The 17874-nt window shown below is 39.1% G+C and overlaps 1 protein-coding gene across 3 annotated transcripts; it reads right to left on the bottom strand.

Moving 5' to 3' along the window:
- Positions 1-152: 152 nt before the first annotated feature.
- On the bottom strand, positions 153-16633 carry TNIP3 (TNFAIP3 interacting protein 3). 3 transcript variants are annotated; one of them, XR_011727840.1, is made up of 5 exons: positions 16515-16633; positions 11757-11915; positions 8364-8424; positions 568-717; positions 153-200 (listed from the first exon to the last, which is right to left on the bottom strand). XR_011727840.1 is itself a non-coding variant. In XM_071753919.1 (4 exons), exons 1-4 carry the CDS (start codon positions 16545-16547, stop codon positions 178-180), a joined length of 276 nt encoding a protein of 91 aa, XP_071610020.1. In that variant the 5' UTR covers positions 16548-16633; the 3' UTR covers positions 158-177. The 3 variants fall into 3 exon arrangements, 2 of the variants coding, with proteins under 2 accessions (XP_071610020.1, XP_071610019.1); XM_071753919.1 differs by lacking the exon at positions 568-717 and having other exon boundaries at positions 158-200; XM_071753918.1 differs by lacking the exons at positions 153-200; positions 568-717 and adding an exon at positions 7002-7773.
- Positions 16634-17874: the final 1241 nt, after the last annotated feature.

The raw sequence follows: 17874 nt of genomic DNA, 5'->3' as shown, positions 1-17874 counted from the left end.
TTGTCAATATTAAGGATTAGGAAAAACTGCTGTGAGCTGGCACTACTGGCCAGATTCAAGCCTGCTTTTAGCTAACTGTAATGTGATATTTACTTCTCAAACCTGGTTTTAGCGAGTTCCCTTCCCTTCTAGAACAAGTACATCACTGGAGGCTCCAAGTATTTCAGTCTGACAATGCTAATCCAAGCAGATGACAGCACCTGCAGTTGGGAAACATACACCATGACAGGAAAATCAAGAGGAAAATCCACCTCACAAGCATTTTAAATACATTTTAAAAGATACACATTATCTATTGTATAATACAAGGATTAACCCACATGTAGCTTGATTAGGATCTGTGTGAGTCAAGGTTTCAAGTCTTGTGCCCAAGCCAGCCAAACATTAAAAGCTTGTGACTAAACAGACAAAAGATAGCCCAAACAGAGGAAGAAAAGAAAAGAAAAAAAACCCCTGCAAATTACTTTCTTCTGTGAATGGCCTGCATTGAATCATTTGCTTGGATCAGATAATGTTTGTACAAGTTGTCATATAACGAGTTAAGCACCACAAATGGAAGGCACAAACCTTTGCGGTTAGTTGGGGAAAACAGTGGAATTGAATAAGACGGGTTTGTTGCCTCCCACACCAACCACACAGAAGCTCGTCTGTTTGGAGGCTTCACAGCATCTTTGAGTATGGGGTGCTTTGCCCACAGCACTGGTCACCTGCTGAGAGCTTGCATTGAATTAGGTTACATTATAATTGGATTTTCCGAAGGCACTGCATTAGCATTTTCCATGATCTCACCCTTATTAACCAAATCACTAATCAGGAGTAGTGTGGTCGTATTGTTTGCTGGTTAAGCTATCGGGTGCTACAGAGTCTGCAAGCCAGCTCCAAATTCACACAGAAATAAAAAACTCATCTCTAACAGAGACTTGGGAGACTATTCTGTAGCTAATATTGCAGTCAAAGTCTAATTTCCAGTAATTCATGGAAAAGCAATTTCTACCCCGAGGTGTGTTCACTAAGAGCTTTGCTCGGGTTCTTCCTGAGTCCGCATTGTAAGCTATGAGCGTCATTTCTTTGTTCAGTGTAAGCAAAAGCAGCATTGCTGTAAAATGTAACAGCAGAAAAATCCTTTCCCATGAACTGTTCCTTATTGTGCCCAAAATCAACTACTGAGCACGTTTAATCCTATAAGGTTATTATTTTAATGCACAGGCCTTTGTATATTGGTGGGAATGGAAATACCTGTTCTAAAAGCAGAAATGACACAGGCAGGAGGATCTTGCAACTGATGACTCTGTTTTTGCACAGTTCAAAAAGCTGTTTGCTTGGGAACTTAAACTAACTACTCTGAGCTATGACGAAAGCACAAAGGACGTTTCTTGTGGCCTCATTGTGCAAAAATCTCAGTTCCTTCTTTCGGGTGGGATCCTAGGAGGTGCAGATACCTGTCTCCCAAGAGCTGCTATCTTAAAAAAGCCTCAAGTGAAAAGAGAATCTTGCAAGTAACGTTTGCTGAACATCTGTTTATCATAATTTTCTGAAAAAAAATAATGATCTAAATACAATTTCATTTTATAAGCCAGGTTTTATTCTCAGGTGAGAGGTTACATGATGATGTTCAGATTCATTACAAGAATAATTTGGAAACAGCCATTTTCACTAAGGAGTTGAACCCATTAAATATTTCAATTAAAATTCTTCTGATAGGAATAGGCACACACAGAAAAAAAACTGTGATTAGATTTTTCATACCATTCTGGAGCCAAAACAAAAGGAGAGCTGGTGTTTACTAATAAAGGCTAGTAAGGGCCTCTCCCTGAACTGGTTTCAGTGGTGCCCTGCTTATAGTAACACTAATGTGTTAAAACAGTGAAGCAGATTTCCTTTTTACCAAAAAAACCAAGAAAAAGAGGACAGAATTCAACAAATCATTACTTGGAATAAAAGAAAAAAGAATATAATTCTCAAACAAAATTTGGGTTTATAAGCTCTTGAATTCAGACCAGATGTGACTGTCTCTGCATCCCCAGCAACAGCTTCATCTTTTCTCACAAGGCTTTTTAACAGATAGTCATAGGCAGCACAAACAGCATCTTCAAAACAAAGGACAATAAATCTTCCTAGCAGAATTTAACTGGATCATGAGGATCAATAGCATGTATGATCTGCTTTTCTATTGTCCTTACAGGGATTTCACCAGGCATAAGTAACATGCACTGAAGAGATAAGAAGCTAGGGCCATAAAAAAACCTCAGACTCAGAACAAAACAGACTAATAAAGTTGCAAGACTAACTTGCAGCCTTTAGTCTACATTTCTCCAGGTCATGGGGCTGTCAGCAATGGGCTCCCTTTTCCAAGGACAAATCTGTGAAAGTGAATCAGTATAAATTATCCTGACATTGAGAAAGAATGCTCTCACGATTAATTTCCCTCTATTTGGTAATACATACACACACACACACACACCCCCAAGCCAATACTGTACACCAGGAAGTGTGAAGAAGCAAAAGAGGGTAGGAATATCATACAGTGCACTAGAAGTCTCTCCCTCTTAACTTTAATTTAGTCCTGATTATTGATAGCGAGCAAACAGTAGGGGCTAAAATTTTTCTAATCCTCTAAGAACAGCTGACATCCAGCAGTGCTTAACAGGTGTACATCAGCATTAGGTGCACCCAAGAGATTAGATAAATATGACAGAGGGAAGAATTAGGTAGCATTTTTAGAATTTTAGTTGTAGTACCTACAACTAAATAGATGTCTGTGGTTCAAAGATGAGTTTGATAGTAACTCACTCAAGCTAGGAAAAAACAAAATAAAACTGAAGAAAGGAGATATACTATGGCCAAAGTAACACATACTTCCTTCCTGAAGTTTCAAAAAAATTCTGGAAACGCTGTAATGTGTTGCTAGTAGCACGCAAGCACATGCAGTATTTCACTTACAATAGAAACATTAAGAGCAAAGTATTTCCAGCAGGATTTTGAATTCACCTTGGAGAACTGCTCTGCAGCTGCTACACAGTAACCTCATCATTCACTTCCAAACCCACAGTGCTGATGATATCCAAATGTATTGAAAACAACAACAAAAAAAAAATTGATCCAAAAAGTCCACATTTGTAGTAAGCAGCAGCACCATGAATCACTGATTCACAGCTTTTCCTTGCAGATAGTATCAGAATTAAAATTCATGTTATTGTTCATAGAAAGCAAGAGGAATAACAATTAGCAGACTGGTTCCTTGTGTAAAAAAAAGAAAAAATATATATACTTGCATGTTCATTTAATTTCATGGAAATAGACCCCCATTAACAGCAGAAAGAGTTTTTACTAATGAAAAACTTTTCCAAGATGAAATGTGCTTCCAAACTTCACATCAATTGTCAGCATTTATATAACAATAGAAAGTGAAAAGAAAAAAAAATTAAAAATGAGAGGACATAGATATTCAAACACCCCAGGCAGCTATACAGTGGGAATGTCCTTCAATTATTTTTGTTTTTTCCCAGTCCCAAGTCCCACTGGGACACACTGAGGTCACCAAGATGCTTTTGGTTCCTAAAGTTCTTGTCTAGCTGATGCAAAACAGCAGATACCACAGTACTGCAGGCACTGTCTGACAGAGAAGAAAAGCAAACATGATACATCATCTAGTTCCCAAAATTGAAGAGTGTCCCTGTTACAATATGTAGTTCTAAAAATTGAAGAGTGTCTCTCACCTGGGAGAGACACTAATGGTTTAGAAAATCTTTTGGGAAATGAGGAAACAGAGATATTTACAGACAGCAGATGGATGTTTCATCAAGTCACCAGGAAAGAGAATGTTGTAATGAGAACAGTTAGCATGTCATTCATCACCTAAAGACCATCAGCAACTTCCCCTTTCAGGCAAGTTCCCTTAAATGCTTTGATTCTTCCCTATTTCATTCTCAAAAGGAATAAAAAATCCATTATCTGATGCCATTTAAAATCTAACTGGTACTAAATGATAAATCATGATACATTATTCCGTAGAAATAAAACTACCAAATCATGCAGCTGATTAAATCACATATTCTGTTCCTCTTCACATGAGAATTTTCTGCCTGGTACTCTGACAAACTACAAGACATTCTGTAATCTTTTGATCAAGCTGACTTTGAAAAACAATACCTTTGTAAAAAAAGGCAGCCTCTCACATTCTAGAGTTAGAAATTACAGGTGTGCTAATGGTCTTTTTGTTACACAGCAGAAATCAGGTTGTATCAGTAAAAATCCTGAAAATAATCACAGACTCATTCCCAGTGGGGATGGCAAACTGTTAATTAAATTGGTCTTATCTAGTTGAGAGCTCTCATAGTTTCTAGTGTAATGTATGCACTGAGGATAGGCTAATACCAAAAATATTGAGGGCCTGGGATTTTCTCCAGGAAAATTAAGATGTCAGTTATTTTACTTTTTTTCCTGTCTGGTTTTCATTGAAGACCTCCACAAATCCATTTTTCAGTTTTTCATTTTTTGCCCCCTCTCCTACATATGTCATTATTTTCAGTGAAAAAACCCTAACCCTCTCCTGCATCTTCTTCCAATTAGCTGTAATTATAAAATCATTAGGAGCAAAGTAGGTACCTTGAGGGCAAAATCTAGAAAACAGCAGAGTGTGGAGGGGAACAAGAGATGATATTCTAATGAAAGTAAGCATGATTCTAATGAAAGTAATGCTTCTTCATCTGCTCATATGGGTACCCTTAGGGCTTTGCATGCTGACTTCTGTTTTCCCTAGGTGTGCCAAGATGAGGTGGTGACTCTGCTCCCCCACAAGCGTGCAGAGATACCCCTGGAACTGAAAGGAGGGTGAAGGGCTATGTTTTGGCTTCTCCGTGTACCTGGTGTAACTGGATCCAAAATAGAACTGTACAGTCTAGGTCAAAGAAATCCGGTAGTTATTATATCTGATGTTCTGAAGGGGCAACTGGTATTCTTAAGTATCTATAAAAAGAATCTTTCTGCCAAGAAAACATACAGTAAGATTAATTTTGGAAGAGAAAACGGCAACACATGCCAGCAGTTGTAGCATGCAAACGGATTCTTGCTCTGAGGAGTCTTTGAGAAATAAACCTCTTTCCAGAGAATTTTTCATTAAAAAGCTGGGTTCAGGGAAAATCTCCAAAAGTCCATTTTTTTTTCAACTGTCTTTTCAATTTTGCACAGTTGGATAAGGAAGGAAGTCAACACTGCTTGCCAAATAGAACACTTGCTGGTAATCTTTCTGCCTTGCTCCTTACAAAGAAAAAAAACAAAAAAACCCAACACAAGCAAAACCCAAAACCAAAACAAAAAAAACCAAACTCAAAAGCAAATAAGCAAAATGCAACCAAACAACAAAAAACTGAACAAAAAGTACAAAAAGAACAACAACAACAACAAAAACACCAAACCAAAACCCCATCAACCCACAACCAAGAACAAAAAGATGAGAAAGCAGTTCCAGGAATGCTGAGTGACAGAGCATGGAGAGACTAAGTAACCAACGTCCCTCCAAAGGCAGCACTGCTGGTACAACAAGGTTAAGCTGGAAGAAGTTAAGCACAGTTTAGGACAACGCTTTCTGCACAGCAACATACCTGGTGAGGGTCCAGCCCAGATGTGGGCAGGAAGAGTTATTGTCTTAGAAATAAATTGCTGGTGTAGTGACATCACATCTCATCTTCTTCCTTAATCTCTACCTGCCTCCCATTTTTCCACATTGCCCTTTTCTCTTTATTGTGACCTTCAAAGAAATGTCTTAGCTTTTTTGGAACATTGACGACTATCCCTAATCCTGCTGTGGAGACAAGCAGTTGCCTGGTGAGGACTACTGGAGTGGTCTTTCCCTGGCAGCCTGACCTCCACTGCTGCCCATTTAAGACAGGACGGCCAGACATAAAACATTCCTACCCACCTTTTCACCCTGCCTGATTTCAGCTGGAGTATTACATGTTTGGGAAGTTATGGAGAAGAAATACTTATGTTTACAGACAAGCAGAACTCTGGTCTGAGTTATCTGAGTTTTTAAGCAGTTTAACAAGAGGCACAACACAAAACTTTCTGGATACAAATGGGAAGAAAATGCTATTAAAATCAGACCAATAAATCTGAATACAGCCCACATCCTCCTATTTACAAACTACCTCCTGAATATTTTTGGATTCAGTTCGGATCCCAGTGGTGGTGTGGAAAACCGAGCTCTTGAAGAGACTGAAGCTTGGAAGAGCAAGAGGAGAGATAACAGGTTAAACCCTCATCTCCCTATGGCCATGCAGATGTACAGAGGATAGGCAACAGCATCCTGCAGTGCATCTTGGCATGAAAACCACCCTGACCCATGGGCATGCCTTTAGTACCTGTTGCACTGTGAATGCACATGAATGTGCATCAATTTACTGAAAATCAATCTTTCTAAATGAAACTGCCTCATGGCTAGAAGTTGCTGCATTGCTGTTTTAGTTTTCTGTAATGACGCCCAATCTCAGAAAAGGTAAGATTTACTGGGCAGTTTACCACCTGAGGAGGAAATGAAGCATGAGAAATGAGACTCAGGAATGTTGCTTCACATACTAGCTCATTTAAACCCAACACTGTAATTAGCACTTTTACTAGACAGAATGAAGAAATTGGAACATCAGAACACTTTCATCATGAATTCTTGGAGTTTCTATCTTTGAAACCTTTCTCAAAACACACAAATGCAAATTTAATATAGGAGACAATACTACATAAGTTCATAGAAGTTGGACTTCTATGACTTCTTTGTGATCAATGGCTAACAAAATAATCTTATTTTTATCAGCAAAGATAAAAAGGGTAAGAGCCCTAAAGATGTTAAAATAAAACACTTTACATAGCATTGAGATGCGGCTCGGAGAATTCCTCCTGAGAATTCTATTGGTGACTGAACACAAAAGGAAAGGGAAAAGTCTTCAAGTGTCTTACTCCCTGTCCCACTGAGAAGGAGGAATTTGGTAACAGAATAGTAACAGAATAGTAATAGAAGGCCAGAGTGTGGATCAAAAAATGAGCCAGAAGTTAAGCCATATAATCAAATTGGGTAAACTCTCTTTCTTCAGATCTTGTAAGTGTACTGCCCTGGACCACAGGCACAGTTGGTGGTTGAATGTGTTTCATTTACTGTGATAAACACCTTCCCTGTATTCTCTGGTGCAGTAAATCACTTTTTAAGTTCAAGTGGAAGGAACTACAAAATTAATCTCCTGTCCCCTCTTGCAGTCACAGGACAACTTTCCCCACAACCAATCCAGAGCCCTCTGAGCAGTCACCAAGCAATTATGGGGAGCTCATCCTCCATTTCAGCAAGCTATGTTCACACCCTACCCTCTTCTGTGCAAATGTGGATGACAATAAATAACGGGATAGTTGCTCTGTAGCCGTGCTTTTCTTCTAGATGTTACAAATAGTTTTTTGTGAAGAGCCTCTGCCACCTCATATGGTACCCACTTGCACCACGGAATGGCAGACATATAAAGAACACATACTCCTGCAGTGCACACCAGCAAACTTTGCTGGTCCTCCTGCAGCATAGGAAGGTGTATCATTATCTGAGATGGTATCTATTGCAAAGGGCCTCAAGACATGAGGAGAAAAAAACCCAAAAACTTTAGGTGCCATAATTCTCAACCTTTTGAGAGAAAAGGAGTAGTTCAGGGGAGTTTCTGAAGGAAACGATCCAGAAGGCCAGCTTTTCACCCAGAACAATGTCCCTTCTTCCTTGTGCTCTCTGGCATCTAGCTTCCAAGCGATCTGAAATAAACACCCAGGGACTTGGCATGATTTCAAATCCAGGTACAAATATTAAATAGCCCCCCTGGTTTCCAAAGATAGGTTGCACTGACACTTGTGCTACTACTTATATTCATCCAATTACATGATTTTATTTTCAGACCTTGAACTACCAGATCAGATCAAGAATACCCATGGGCAATTCGCCTTTAAGGAGAAACAGTGTTCTAAAGCCTATACTGTGTTCCCAAGGCCTTCTAAAATCTGCCCCATCTTGGCCCTAAGTTTGGCACATAATTAAACTTAGATTTAGCTGGAGCTAAAGCTCTATGGACAACTCTGATGGTATCTGTTCTTTAAGACTGGGTGTTTAATGAGGCAAATGTGTGATCCTATAATGTGTAATAGAGACTTTATGAATTGCAGCGGAGCTGAAAGTTGTAATGTAGATGGTATTATATTAGAAACCTCACCTGTAACCTCGGCTCTCTGAGGCAAAGCTGTCACGTGAGCACTCAACAGATAAAAAGGAAAGCTTACTTTACATCTCTTAAAGGCCTTCACTTATAAAAAGTATGTTTAAAATATGCTCTGTACAGCTGTTGTCTTACCATTTGCCTTGTGCTGCACATCTGGCGGAAACTGGTCAGGAACATACCACTGATAGTCTGGCTGTACAGAACAATAAAACATTATTACAGCAATATGGACTTCATAGACACTTCAAACAAAAGAACAGTAATGGGATAAAAATATAATCATGCTGTGAAGCTTTTTATTAGTCCTACAAAAGCAGTTTACAAATAAATCTATTCAGCTTTATATTTCCACTGAATGAGTCCTTCAGCTTGCTTCCTTTTTTATGACATGTGGTTTGGAGGTTTGCTCATTATAAATATTGGTATAAACCCTTCTAGATCCCACAAATCAAAAGCAACACTAACAGGAACAAATCAGATTTTAAAAGGGATAAGGAACAAAGTGCACCAGAAGATACTACCAAGTATCCCATTCCTGGTACTAAAAACCCCAGAGAAACCTGGCACACACTGACCTGACAGGTGAAGCTGTTTCAGTGTGAATACATTTTGTGCAACAACTGTAACATGTTACACAAAATGTGTGTCAATGTGACAAAATTAACCCATTTATAAAAATTTCTCTCCCCTCCTGCCTTCCCCACAGGTTAGCATTAGTGTTACTGTAACATGAGCTGTTCTCAAATAGCTTCCTAAAAATACTGTGGGATGGGAAAAACTTTCATCTTTCCTGCAAGAGAAAATATTGAGAAGGCTACAACCATGTAAACATAATATTGTCCAGGGAAATTCTGGAAGAAATTTTACATTACAGTTTATACCATACACCATGGTAAATGAGTAGCAAATTACTACTAGAGAAAACAACTTTGGGATCAGACATTTCAACTGAAGTCGTATTAAGATGTCTATCTGGCGTAAGTAGTACATGGAAGCTTGTCAAATGCCAGGTATTTACTGGTTCAAATTAGTTAAACTGGAAAAAGAATTCTTATTTTGCACAAATTGCTCTGAGAAAATCCTGAGTAGTCCCAAGAAGACTCTTAGATTTCAACTTGCAGGGAAGAAATCTCATAGGCTTAAAAAGAAGTTTTGCCTAAATAAAGATGGCAGGATGAAGCTCTAGATGCACGAAACAGATTTAATTTTTATGCATGCTGTCACTCATAGCTAAAAAAAGCAGTAATCACTCTCAAATGCTGTCGGGGAAAAAAATGAGCTAACTTACTTTCATTTACATTTATACCATCCATGGGTATTGTTAACTAATTCCGTCCTTTTGGGCAAAAAACCAGGCTTTGGTATACAGCAAGACTGCTTTGTTTTAAGCACAGGGAGTTCTACTGATGGCTCAAAATAAGCTTATTTGCATTGCTTTTTTGAGCTTGTTGAATTTTCTGTTCTCTGATCCACTCTCCTCCTTTTTAAGAACTTACACCACACAAACTTGAATGAATTTCAGAAACCAGAGGTGCATTTTATATAGACTAAACAAAATGCTTCTACTAACAAAATAAAAAGGAAAAGGTGCAAGATATAAAAAAGAACGGAAAAGGAAAAGCACAGATTAAACACACAAGATTACATACATTAACTCGGGACACTCATTAAATTCTAACACCTTTCCTCATTTCCAAACAAATTGCTCAGGGAGGTATCAAAAGCTCAGAACAGCAACATTGCACTCACACAGACAAAGACTTTCAAAGAAAACTCAAAAGGAAACTGGGAGTTACAAAGCAACCAGTCAAACTGACCCCACGCTCCAGCAGGAATGGCCAAGTTGTAAACCCAGTGATCCCTCGCAGAATTAGAAACCCAGATGATGAAAGTTCAGGGAGAAGAGCCAAAATAATCTGGGACAGTGTCCAAATTGCAGTGAAAAACATTCTGCAATACTTCCAACTCTGATAAATAAGCAGATAAGCATACTCCTGAAGCACAGAAATTACTTGTTTGACCACAGCTGTTCCAATGGGTTTCTACAGCCTAAAAGCCTTGTATGTGTTCTGCAAAAAAATCATCATTTCTCAAATAATAAGCACCTTTCCATATGTGACAGCTTTATAGCCAGAAACAGATATTGTGTACTTAAAATGACATTGACCATGTTTAAATGAATTCTCACCAGGTTTGAACATGCACAGCCTGCACTGATAACCCAAAGCACTTCAAAAATACCCTCTTTGAAGCAGTATTTTTCTTGAGATAGCTAACTCCCCCTCATATAACGTGCCCTAGTGCAAAGCTATCCTTCTTCATGCTGAGGAACACGGGACCTTGTTGCGTGCCAGTAAAAAAGACAAATTTCCCATTGTGTTAGCCACACTTGGATACAACTTCCACTTCTGCTGATTTTTTAATATATTTTTTTTTCAGCACACGGGCTTCCTTGAGAAAACTGCATTCCTAAAGTATTCACAGCCAAAGAATCTCACCCTCATCAGAGCCTTATTCCTCACGTAATCCCATTTCACAGCAGCTTACCAGAGGAAAGATACTGGGTACAAGTAACAGCATCTGGGATTTTGTCTTTCAGTTTAAAAGCAGCATTGTGAATCCTGCTGATAGCTTGTCTGCCCACCCCAGAAGGCACACAGGGAGCATGGGATTGTGCAGTCCAGCTGCAGCAACACTGACTGACGGCAGAATAGTTATATCACCTTTGAATACAGAAACCGTAAGTGAGGAATGAAAGACATTTTCCAAAAACGGGCAGAGAAAGAAATACCCGGTGTGAGATATAGAAATTAGAAATTTTAGGCCACAAGCTTTCTTAGACTGAATAAATGGAAATAACCAGAAGAATGCTGACCACAGCATTATATTGAAAGTGCAGAACTACGCTCTTGAGAGCAGACCCATATTTATGAATTTGGGTAACTGCATAGCTAGAAAGGCTAATGAACGTGTAAGCCCAGTTGGGTTTAATGGCAGTAACTTAATAAGAAATCAGCAAGAGTCCAATCAAACAACCTCATTTTTTAAGTTAAGGAATTCCCTTTTTCTTCTTGGTGCTATTATAGATAAATAGTATTTGCCAAACTAAATTAAAAATACATACAAATTTATAAGTAAAGTATATATCATCAGACATATATTTAAATTGCTGCATTTCTTCCGCTTAGTGCAGATTTCTGTTGGTTATGCTTTGATTTGCACATGACATCACAGTGCAATTCACTACTGAAGACAGAGGAACAGAAAGGAAGCACATGACTACTGAAGAGAAAATCAGCCTTTTGGTGCAGACAGCACGGGGAGAGAGAGATCACAGATATTAGGAAGGCTGTTCCAGACCTAGGACTAATTCTAAAACCAAGAGAAAATATGGATGTGGAACTGGGAAACAATGGATTTAGTTACTGGTGAGGATAACACTGTAATAACATCATGTTTTCTCCTGAAAACCATGCTGAGAAAAAAAAAGTGGCCTTGCGAAATGGAAGACGGTAGGAACCTTACTGAGTGCTGTTGCTGCTCATGTGCCCTGCCAGATGCTCTATGTGCTTGAGGATTTTGATAATGTAGAACCAACCCACAATTCCCATAATTAATACGTGGTGAGAGGTAGAGGGGAGGTGGGTAGCTGGGCCTCTCAGACTGTACCAGGAAGTCTTTCATCTGTCAAAAAAATAAGAAAAGCAAGAAGAAATTCATTAATAGCAAGATATGATGACAAACAGAAAATTCAAAAAACAATGGGGAAGAAACACTTCTCTCTCAGCATAGGTCACAATGCTGCTCGTTCAGTCCCTTCACACTCTTCATGGTTAAACAAATTATTTTAAAAAGCTGACTTGTGCCATACCAGAGTCTTAAGGCCCACCTCTCACCAGACCAGGGTGCTCCAAGCCCCATCCAACCTTGCCTTGAACACTTCCAGGGTGGAGACAGCCACAACTTCCCTGGGCAACCTGTGCCAGGGTCTCACCACCCTCACAGGAAAGAAATTCTTCCTAATATCTAATCTAAATCTACCCTCTTTCATCTAAAAACTGCTCTCCCTTTTCCTATCCCTCCATGCCCTTGTAAAAAGTCCCTCCCCAGCTTTCCTGTAGCCCCTTCAGAAGGGTTGTCTAAGATCTCATCAGAGCCTTCCCTTCTCCAGGATGAATAACCCCAACTCTCTCAGCCTGTCTCCACAGCAGAGCAATTCTAGCCTCTGACCTTCTTTCTGGCCTTCCTCTGGACTCAGTCTCCATGTCCTTCTTGCTTTGGGGTATTCCCTCTGGAACTGTTATTCTACATTTCCATGAAATGCTCCCAGGTACCCATAAAATCAGAGTCAACCTGAGGTCTTACTGCAGCAGTACCCAGGATGCCCAACCTCTTCTTCATTCCCAATGAAGCTGATGGAAGTGAAGGGCAATTGAAAGCACTTTCCTCATACTATTGCAAGATCTTATTAGTATGGAAGTATGGATTTGTTGCAAATAAGCCAATACTAGTTTCCATTTCACAACAACATTGGGAAGGACAACATATCACCACACAACATTTCAATAATCATACATTCTTTTAGAAAAATCCACAATTTTGTCAAGACAGGAAACCCCGAAATGTCATAATTTTAAATGGGGATTGAGAAAGCTCGGAGTTTTGCATGTCATGATTTTACTACAGGTTCCTGAATGTCAGTGAACAGAATATTGAGACTACTGTGAAGAGAGAAAAAAAAAAAAGAGGTGGCATCAGCAAGTTGTAACAGCAGCTGCTCAGCTAATTTGAATGGAATTTTTCCTCCTCAGCAACAGCATTACCATGTAATTCCACTACAGAGGTTAGAACTAATTACAGAAAGTTTTTATTTCAAAAGTTGGTTAGTTGTTACAATTCTTATATCAAGTGCCACTGAAACAAGCAACAGTCCTCTGGATTTGTTTTTTGGTTTTTGTTCCCTCTTCCCCTCCATTTCAAGATGCGTTTGAAGAGTTTTTGCACTAAGTATTTGGTTCATCTACTTAATTTGGAAGTAATATCCAATCACTTCTCATCTTCTTACTGCATTGCTTCAGAATGATTTCATGGCAGGTGGCGCCCTCATATAAATTTGAATGTCAATTAACAGAAGTCAAAAAGCCTTGGGTTGTGTGGAAAGTGAGAAAATAAAAATAAAATACATATGTGCTGGCGATGGTAATTTTCTTTTGACTCGTATCTGAGAGCTTAATTTGTTCAGTTGAGACTGTAATGTCTCCTTACTTTTCTGCAATGCTTCTTTCTCTTCATTAAGTCTTTCTCTATCAGTTCTTTCCTTTCTGAAGTCTTCTTCACATATTTGTACCTGCAATCATTATGACCAAGAGCCACAATGGAAATTTTCATCTACTTTGTTGTTTGGTTTCTTTTAACCACTGATGTGCATTAGGGATCCCTACTCTTTACAAACCTGCAATCAAAAGCTTCCCTTGTCTTTTTCATGACCGATAAAATATGACAAACAATGGCTATCTTCCAGTGGCATCCTACAATTGAAACAGCCCACACCTTCAGTATTCATAGATCCCTAAAATTTTAAAGGCTGATCGGTGTGTATCAGTTTTAAATATTATAAGTAAGGTAGTAAATACTGACCTCTTTAAGGGATAAACAGTAGGGCAAACAGTTTACCAACATTTTTTCCTGCTTTCTCTTCAATTATGAGCACTTTTTGCTCCCGCCAGCATTTCAAATGCAAGCAGCCAGAATCCTGGTGGAGATGGGAGGTGCTGGTACAGCACAAAAAGCCTGACTTCTAGCACAGTCTGACAGAACATTACCACCTTACCCAACCTAAGTGTAAGCCGCTGTATAATCAAGTAACATCCTGCCTTTTTATAGTCCACTAAGCACTCCTGGCTTTGAGTCTGCTTTGCTTTTTTTTTTTTTGCTTTGCCTTTTCATGGTTTCCTGCAACTTTACCTTTGGCACTGTGCCAGCTGTCTAACCCAAGGCATGGCCCAAAGGACTAATTGTGTGGTGTAAGTGACAGCATTTAAAGCCATGGTCACATATTAATGACCAGAAGACTTGGACTATTTAGGACTGCCAAGGAATTCAGAACTTGTCTGTAAGGAAAAATAGCCCAGAGGAGGCTATCATGCCCCAGTTGTCAGAAACTGTACGTGGGAAAAATAATTGGCCCATGTGTCTCCCGTCTGCATTATAGGACTTCTTACCAATTGTCTCAAGCTACAGCTCAAAGAACCAACCTGCTCCAGTGCAGAAGCAGAAGGGAGTGTTATGTACATAATTCAAAATGGAAATACAGAGGTTTCAGCCTGTTCCACAAAGATAAGCTGCCCCTCAAATACTGAAGGTTGCAAGAGCTTAGCTGTTTTTTTGTCACCAGGAATCATAGCACTTCATCCCATTAAACAATATCTGACTACCCCAGGCACAGTCAGCAAGCACATGAATTCAGAAGCAAATCAGAAATCCATAAATCAGTTGGTGTTAAGCTGACTGGCTTAATTCTTCAGCTAACAGACAGGCAACCATAAGGAGCTGGAGATTTATGGAACTTCTGCTGATAAATAACAGCAAAAGCAACTTGGGGTGGCAACCATCTCAGAAGTCCTTTCATGTGCTCTTGGTTGGTAACTAAAGCCTGCTGTCACTTTATTTCCAAAGAACTTGATGGTGTGGCTCATGCCCTGCCCATCACACACATCCAGCCTTCTTTTTGCTGGCAGAAGCACCTCGACTTCACAGGAGGACTAAAGAAATGTTAATACCTCGGGGAAGAAAAAAGTCAACAAAGGGCTCTATAAATTATTTCTGAGTTGCCTATTGCAGCTAATTTTTGCAACATTGGGGTTGGTTTTTTTTCTGACCCTATGGTCCCCCACACTAGATATAACCCTCTTCCTGAATAACACCGTAAAAGGAACAAAGGCTTTAGGTGTGGTTGCATGGGGACTTGGCCACACAGCCTGTCCCTTGAGGAGGCACGTGCACCCCCTGACCCTCTGCAGCAGGGCTGTTGCTTGCAGAAATGCACATCTCTTGTATCCTTGTCCTTCCACGTGGTTTTCTCCTCCTTTCTTTCTCTCCCAATTCCCCCTCTGCTGTCCTGTCCCACCCCACCTCCTCCAGCTGTATGATATGCTGAAGCTGCAAGGGAACCATTTTGTCAGTTTTGCTATACGTGCTGTTGCCCTGAGGAAGTCAGGGACACCTCCCAAAGAATGAATGCCTTCATCTCTTCTGTCACAGCCAGGGATGGGCTGGTGACAGAAAAATTCTGTTGAGATACTGTTACATCACCGTTTGTTCCAAGAGTCCCTCCTCTGTATGGTTAAAGCCTTCTGCTCATTTTGCACAGGAGAAAGTCTGGACTCACTGTACAGATTTACACAATGAAAAAAAGATATTCATAAAATGGATATCCCATGAGAATTCTAAAAAAGAAATATAATGATTTATTCTATTTTATTACGTAGAAATAACTCATTACTGTACGATCAAGTGCAGGACTTTGTCCTCCGGCATGTGGCAAGCATTACATTAAAAAGCAAAATCTGCCTCTGCTGTCATACGTGACAGAAACAAGTACTTTACTCCCACTGAATAAAATTCCCATTCTGATCACATCCATTTGTGTGTCAATAATGTTAACCCTAACACTGTCCAGAATGACAGGCAAAAAACGTAAAACTATCGGAAAAATATCAGATTTTTAAACTCATTCTTTTATATGGAAAGAAAAAGAGTAAGCAAAGCACTAGAATTGCTCACACCAAACATTAAAAAAAAACAAACACACTTCTTTCTAGTGATTGGTATGCAGGTTACAGATGCAAATGTTTCACCTCACACTTTGTAAAATCGCAATGCCAACATTCTTGTTTTCCAAGACTAGGATTCTTAGGCAAATCATTAAACATCAAGCTTCTCAGAAAAATAGGAGCACAAGACACAATCAGTAACTCATGAAGCTTAGCACTTCCTGTGGATTAAATTAAGCCCCCAGCAGAGAGCTGGCAGGTTATCTCCAAAAATCAGGAGAGCCACTCTGCTGCTTTGAGTCCAACACAAGTCCTTGCTCTAGGAGTCCCTGAAAAGGACTCAGTTTCACTTCATGGACACCGCTATGATGACAGCATCTTAGGACACCCCATTTGAATGGGATTCAGCTAAACTGGTTCTTCCTTTCAATACCTCTACATCGGAAGTCTACCAGGCACAGTTCTTCGGAGAGAGGGCAAAACTATGCTGTATGATATCAGCTGTTCTCACCTGCTGTCTGAGAACTTCAAGTTGGGTTTTCATGTCCTCAAGGCTGTTCCTGTCACCTTCTTCTGAAGTAGTTCCAAGAACAGGTGAGTGCTGCTATTCCAACACATCCAGAAGGGCCTGCAATGTCAAAAAGTAGAATTACTAAACAGAGATTCACTGAATTACTAAACAGAGATTCACTCTAGAGAAAAAAAAAAAAAAAGAATCCTTTTAAATTGTTAGAATGTGTGCTCTCTAAACATTAGAGTTACTGGGTTTTCCTTTCACTTGCAGTTGCTTCAGTTACGTGCACTAGATATAAACTATGAATTCATGACAAGGTCCAAATTTTCGAAGTGCCTACATTACTTTCATGAATTTGAGATAACGTCATTTAGGAGCCTGTTCTTTTACTTAGAACTATAACATTTACCTATGGAAATAAAAGCTGCAAATCTCATTTGTAAATACCATTCCCCTGTTCAAGACAGATTTGGGAAAATGAAGACAGGTGTCAAAACAATAAAAAGAACCCAACCCACAACCATAAAGCATTATTCAAAGATGGCCTAAAACTGTAACTACATTAAAGTCTGACTGAAACATTTTTTCCACTGAGAACAAATTTCTTTGACTGGAACTGTAGTAAACCCTCCATCTGAGAGGAAGCTGTGGTCTCTACAGCCTACCACTAGAGGGAGTTAGGAATACAGACACTACACTTTCTATTTGCTTTGTATTCTATTCACTCTATTTGGTTTTGCAATGCTTTCACTCTATTTTTCAGAAAAATTCTGCCACAGTTCTCTCCAGGCAACCTCTTCTAATATTTGACCACACTAAAAAAAAAAATTAAAAAAGTGCTTCAGATGACCTAATTTAAAAATAACTGAGTGTTCTGCTTCCTTCACAACATACTATTTTCCCAGTTATCTGCTGGGCCCACTTTTTATATGGCTCTTTCTTCTGTTAAAAGTCCTTCACTACAGCATATCCTACTAATCATGGCTGACCTAACATTATCAAATGGCAACACACCTTTGCAACTAAGTATGTATATTCACATAAGATATTAAGGATTCTCTTAATTGTTGAAGAAATATCACTATATAGAAGTATTTTTCTTCCAGCTAACCTCCTTGAATCATTTAATGATTTAACCTTGTTAGTTATTTGGACAATTCTTCAGGATTTTTTAATGTGTCTTGGTTTGGTTTGGTTTTGGTTTTTTTGAGAAGGTTCTATATCTCCCATTAGCAGATTAAAAAAAAAAAAAAAAAAAAAAAAAAAAAAAAAAATCACATAATTCAGAAAATCTGGTTTTCAAGAGGTTGACAGTAGAGAAAAATACAGTGAGGATTTTTAAAATTTCATTTGGAAG

Source organism: Heliangelus exortis, chromosome 10, assembly GCF_036169615.1.
Source record: "Heliangelus exortis chromosome 10, bHelExo1.hap1, whole genome shotgun sequence".
Lineage (NCBI taxonomy): Eukaryota > Metazoa > Chordata > Aves > Apodiformes > Trochilidae > Heliangelus > Heliangelus exortis.
Note: the sequence above shows the minus strand (reverse complement) of the source record. Positions and strands in the feature narration are given on the sequence as shown.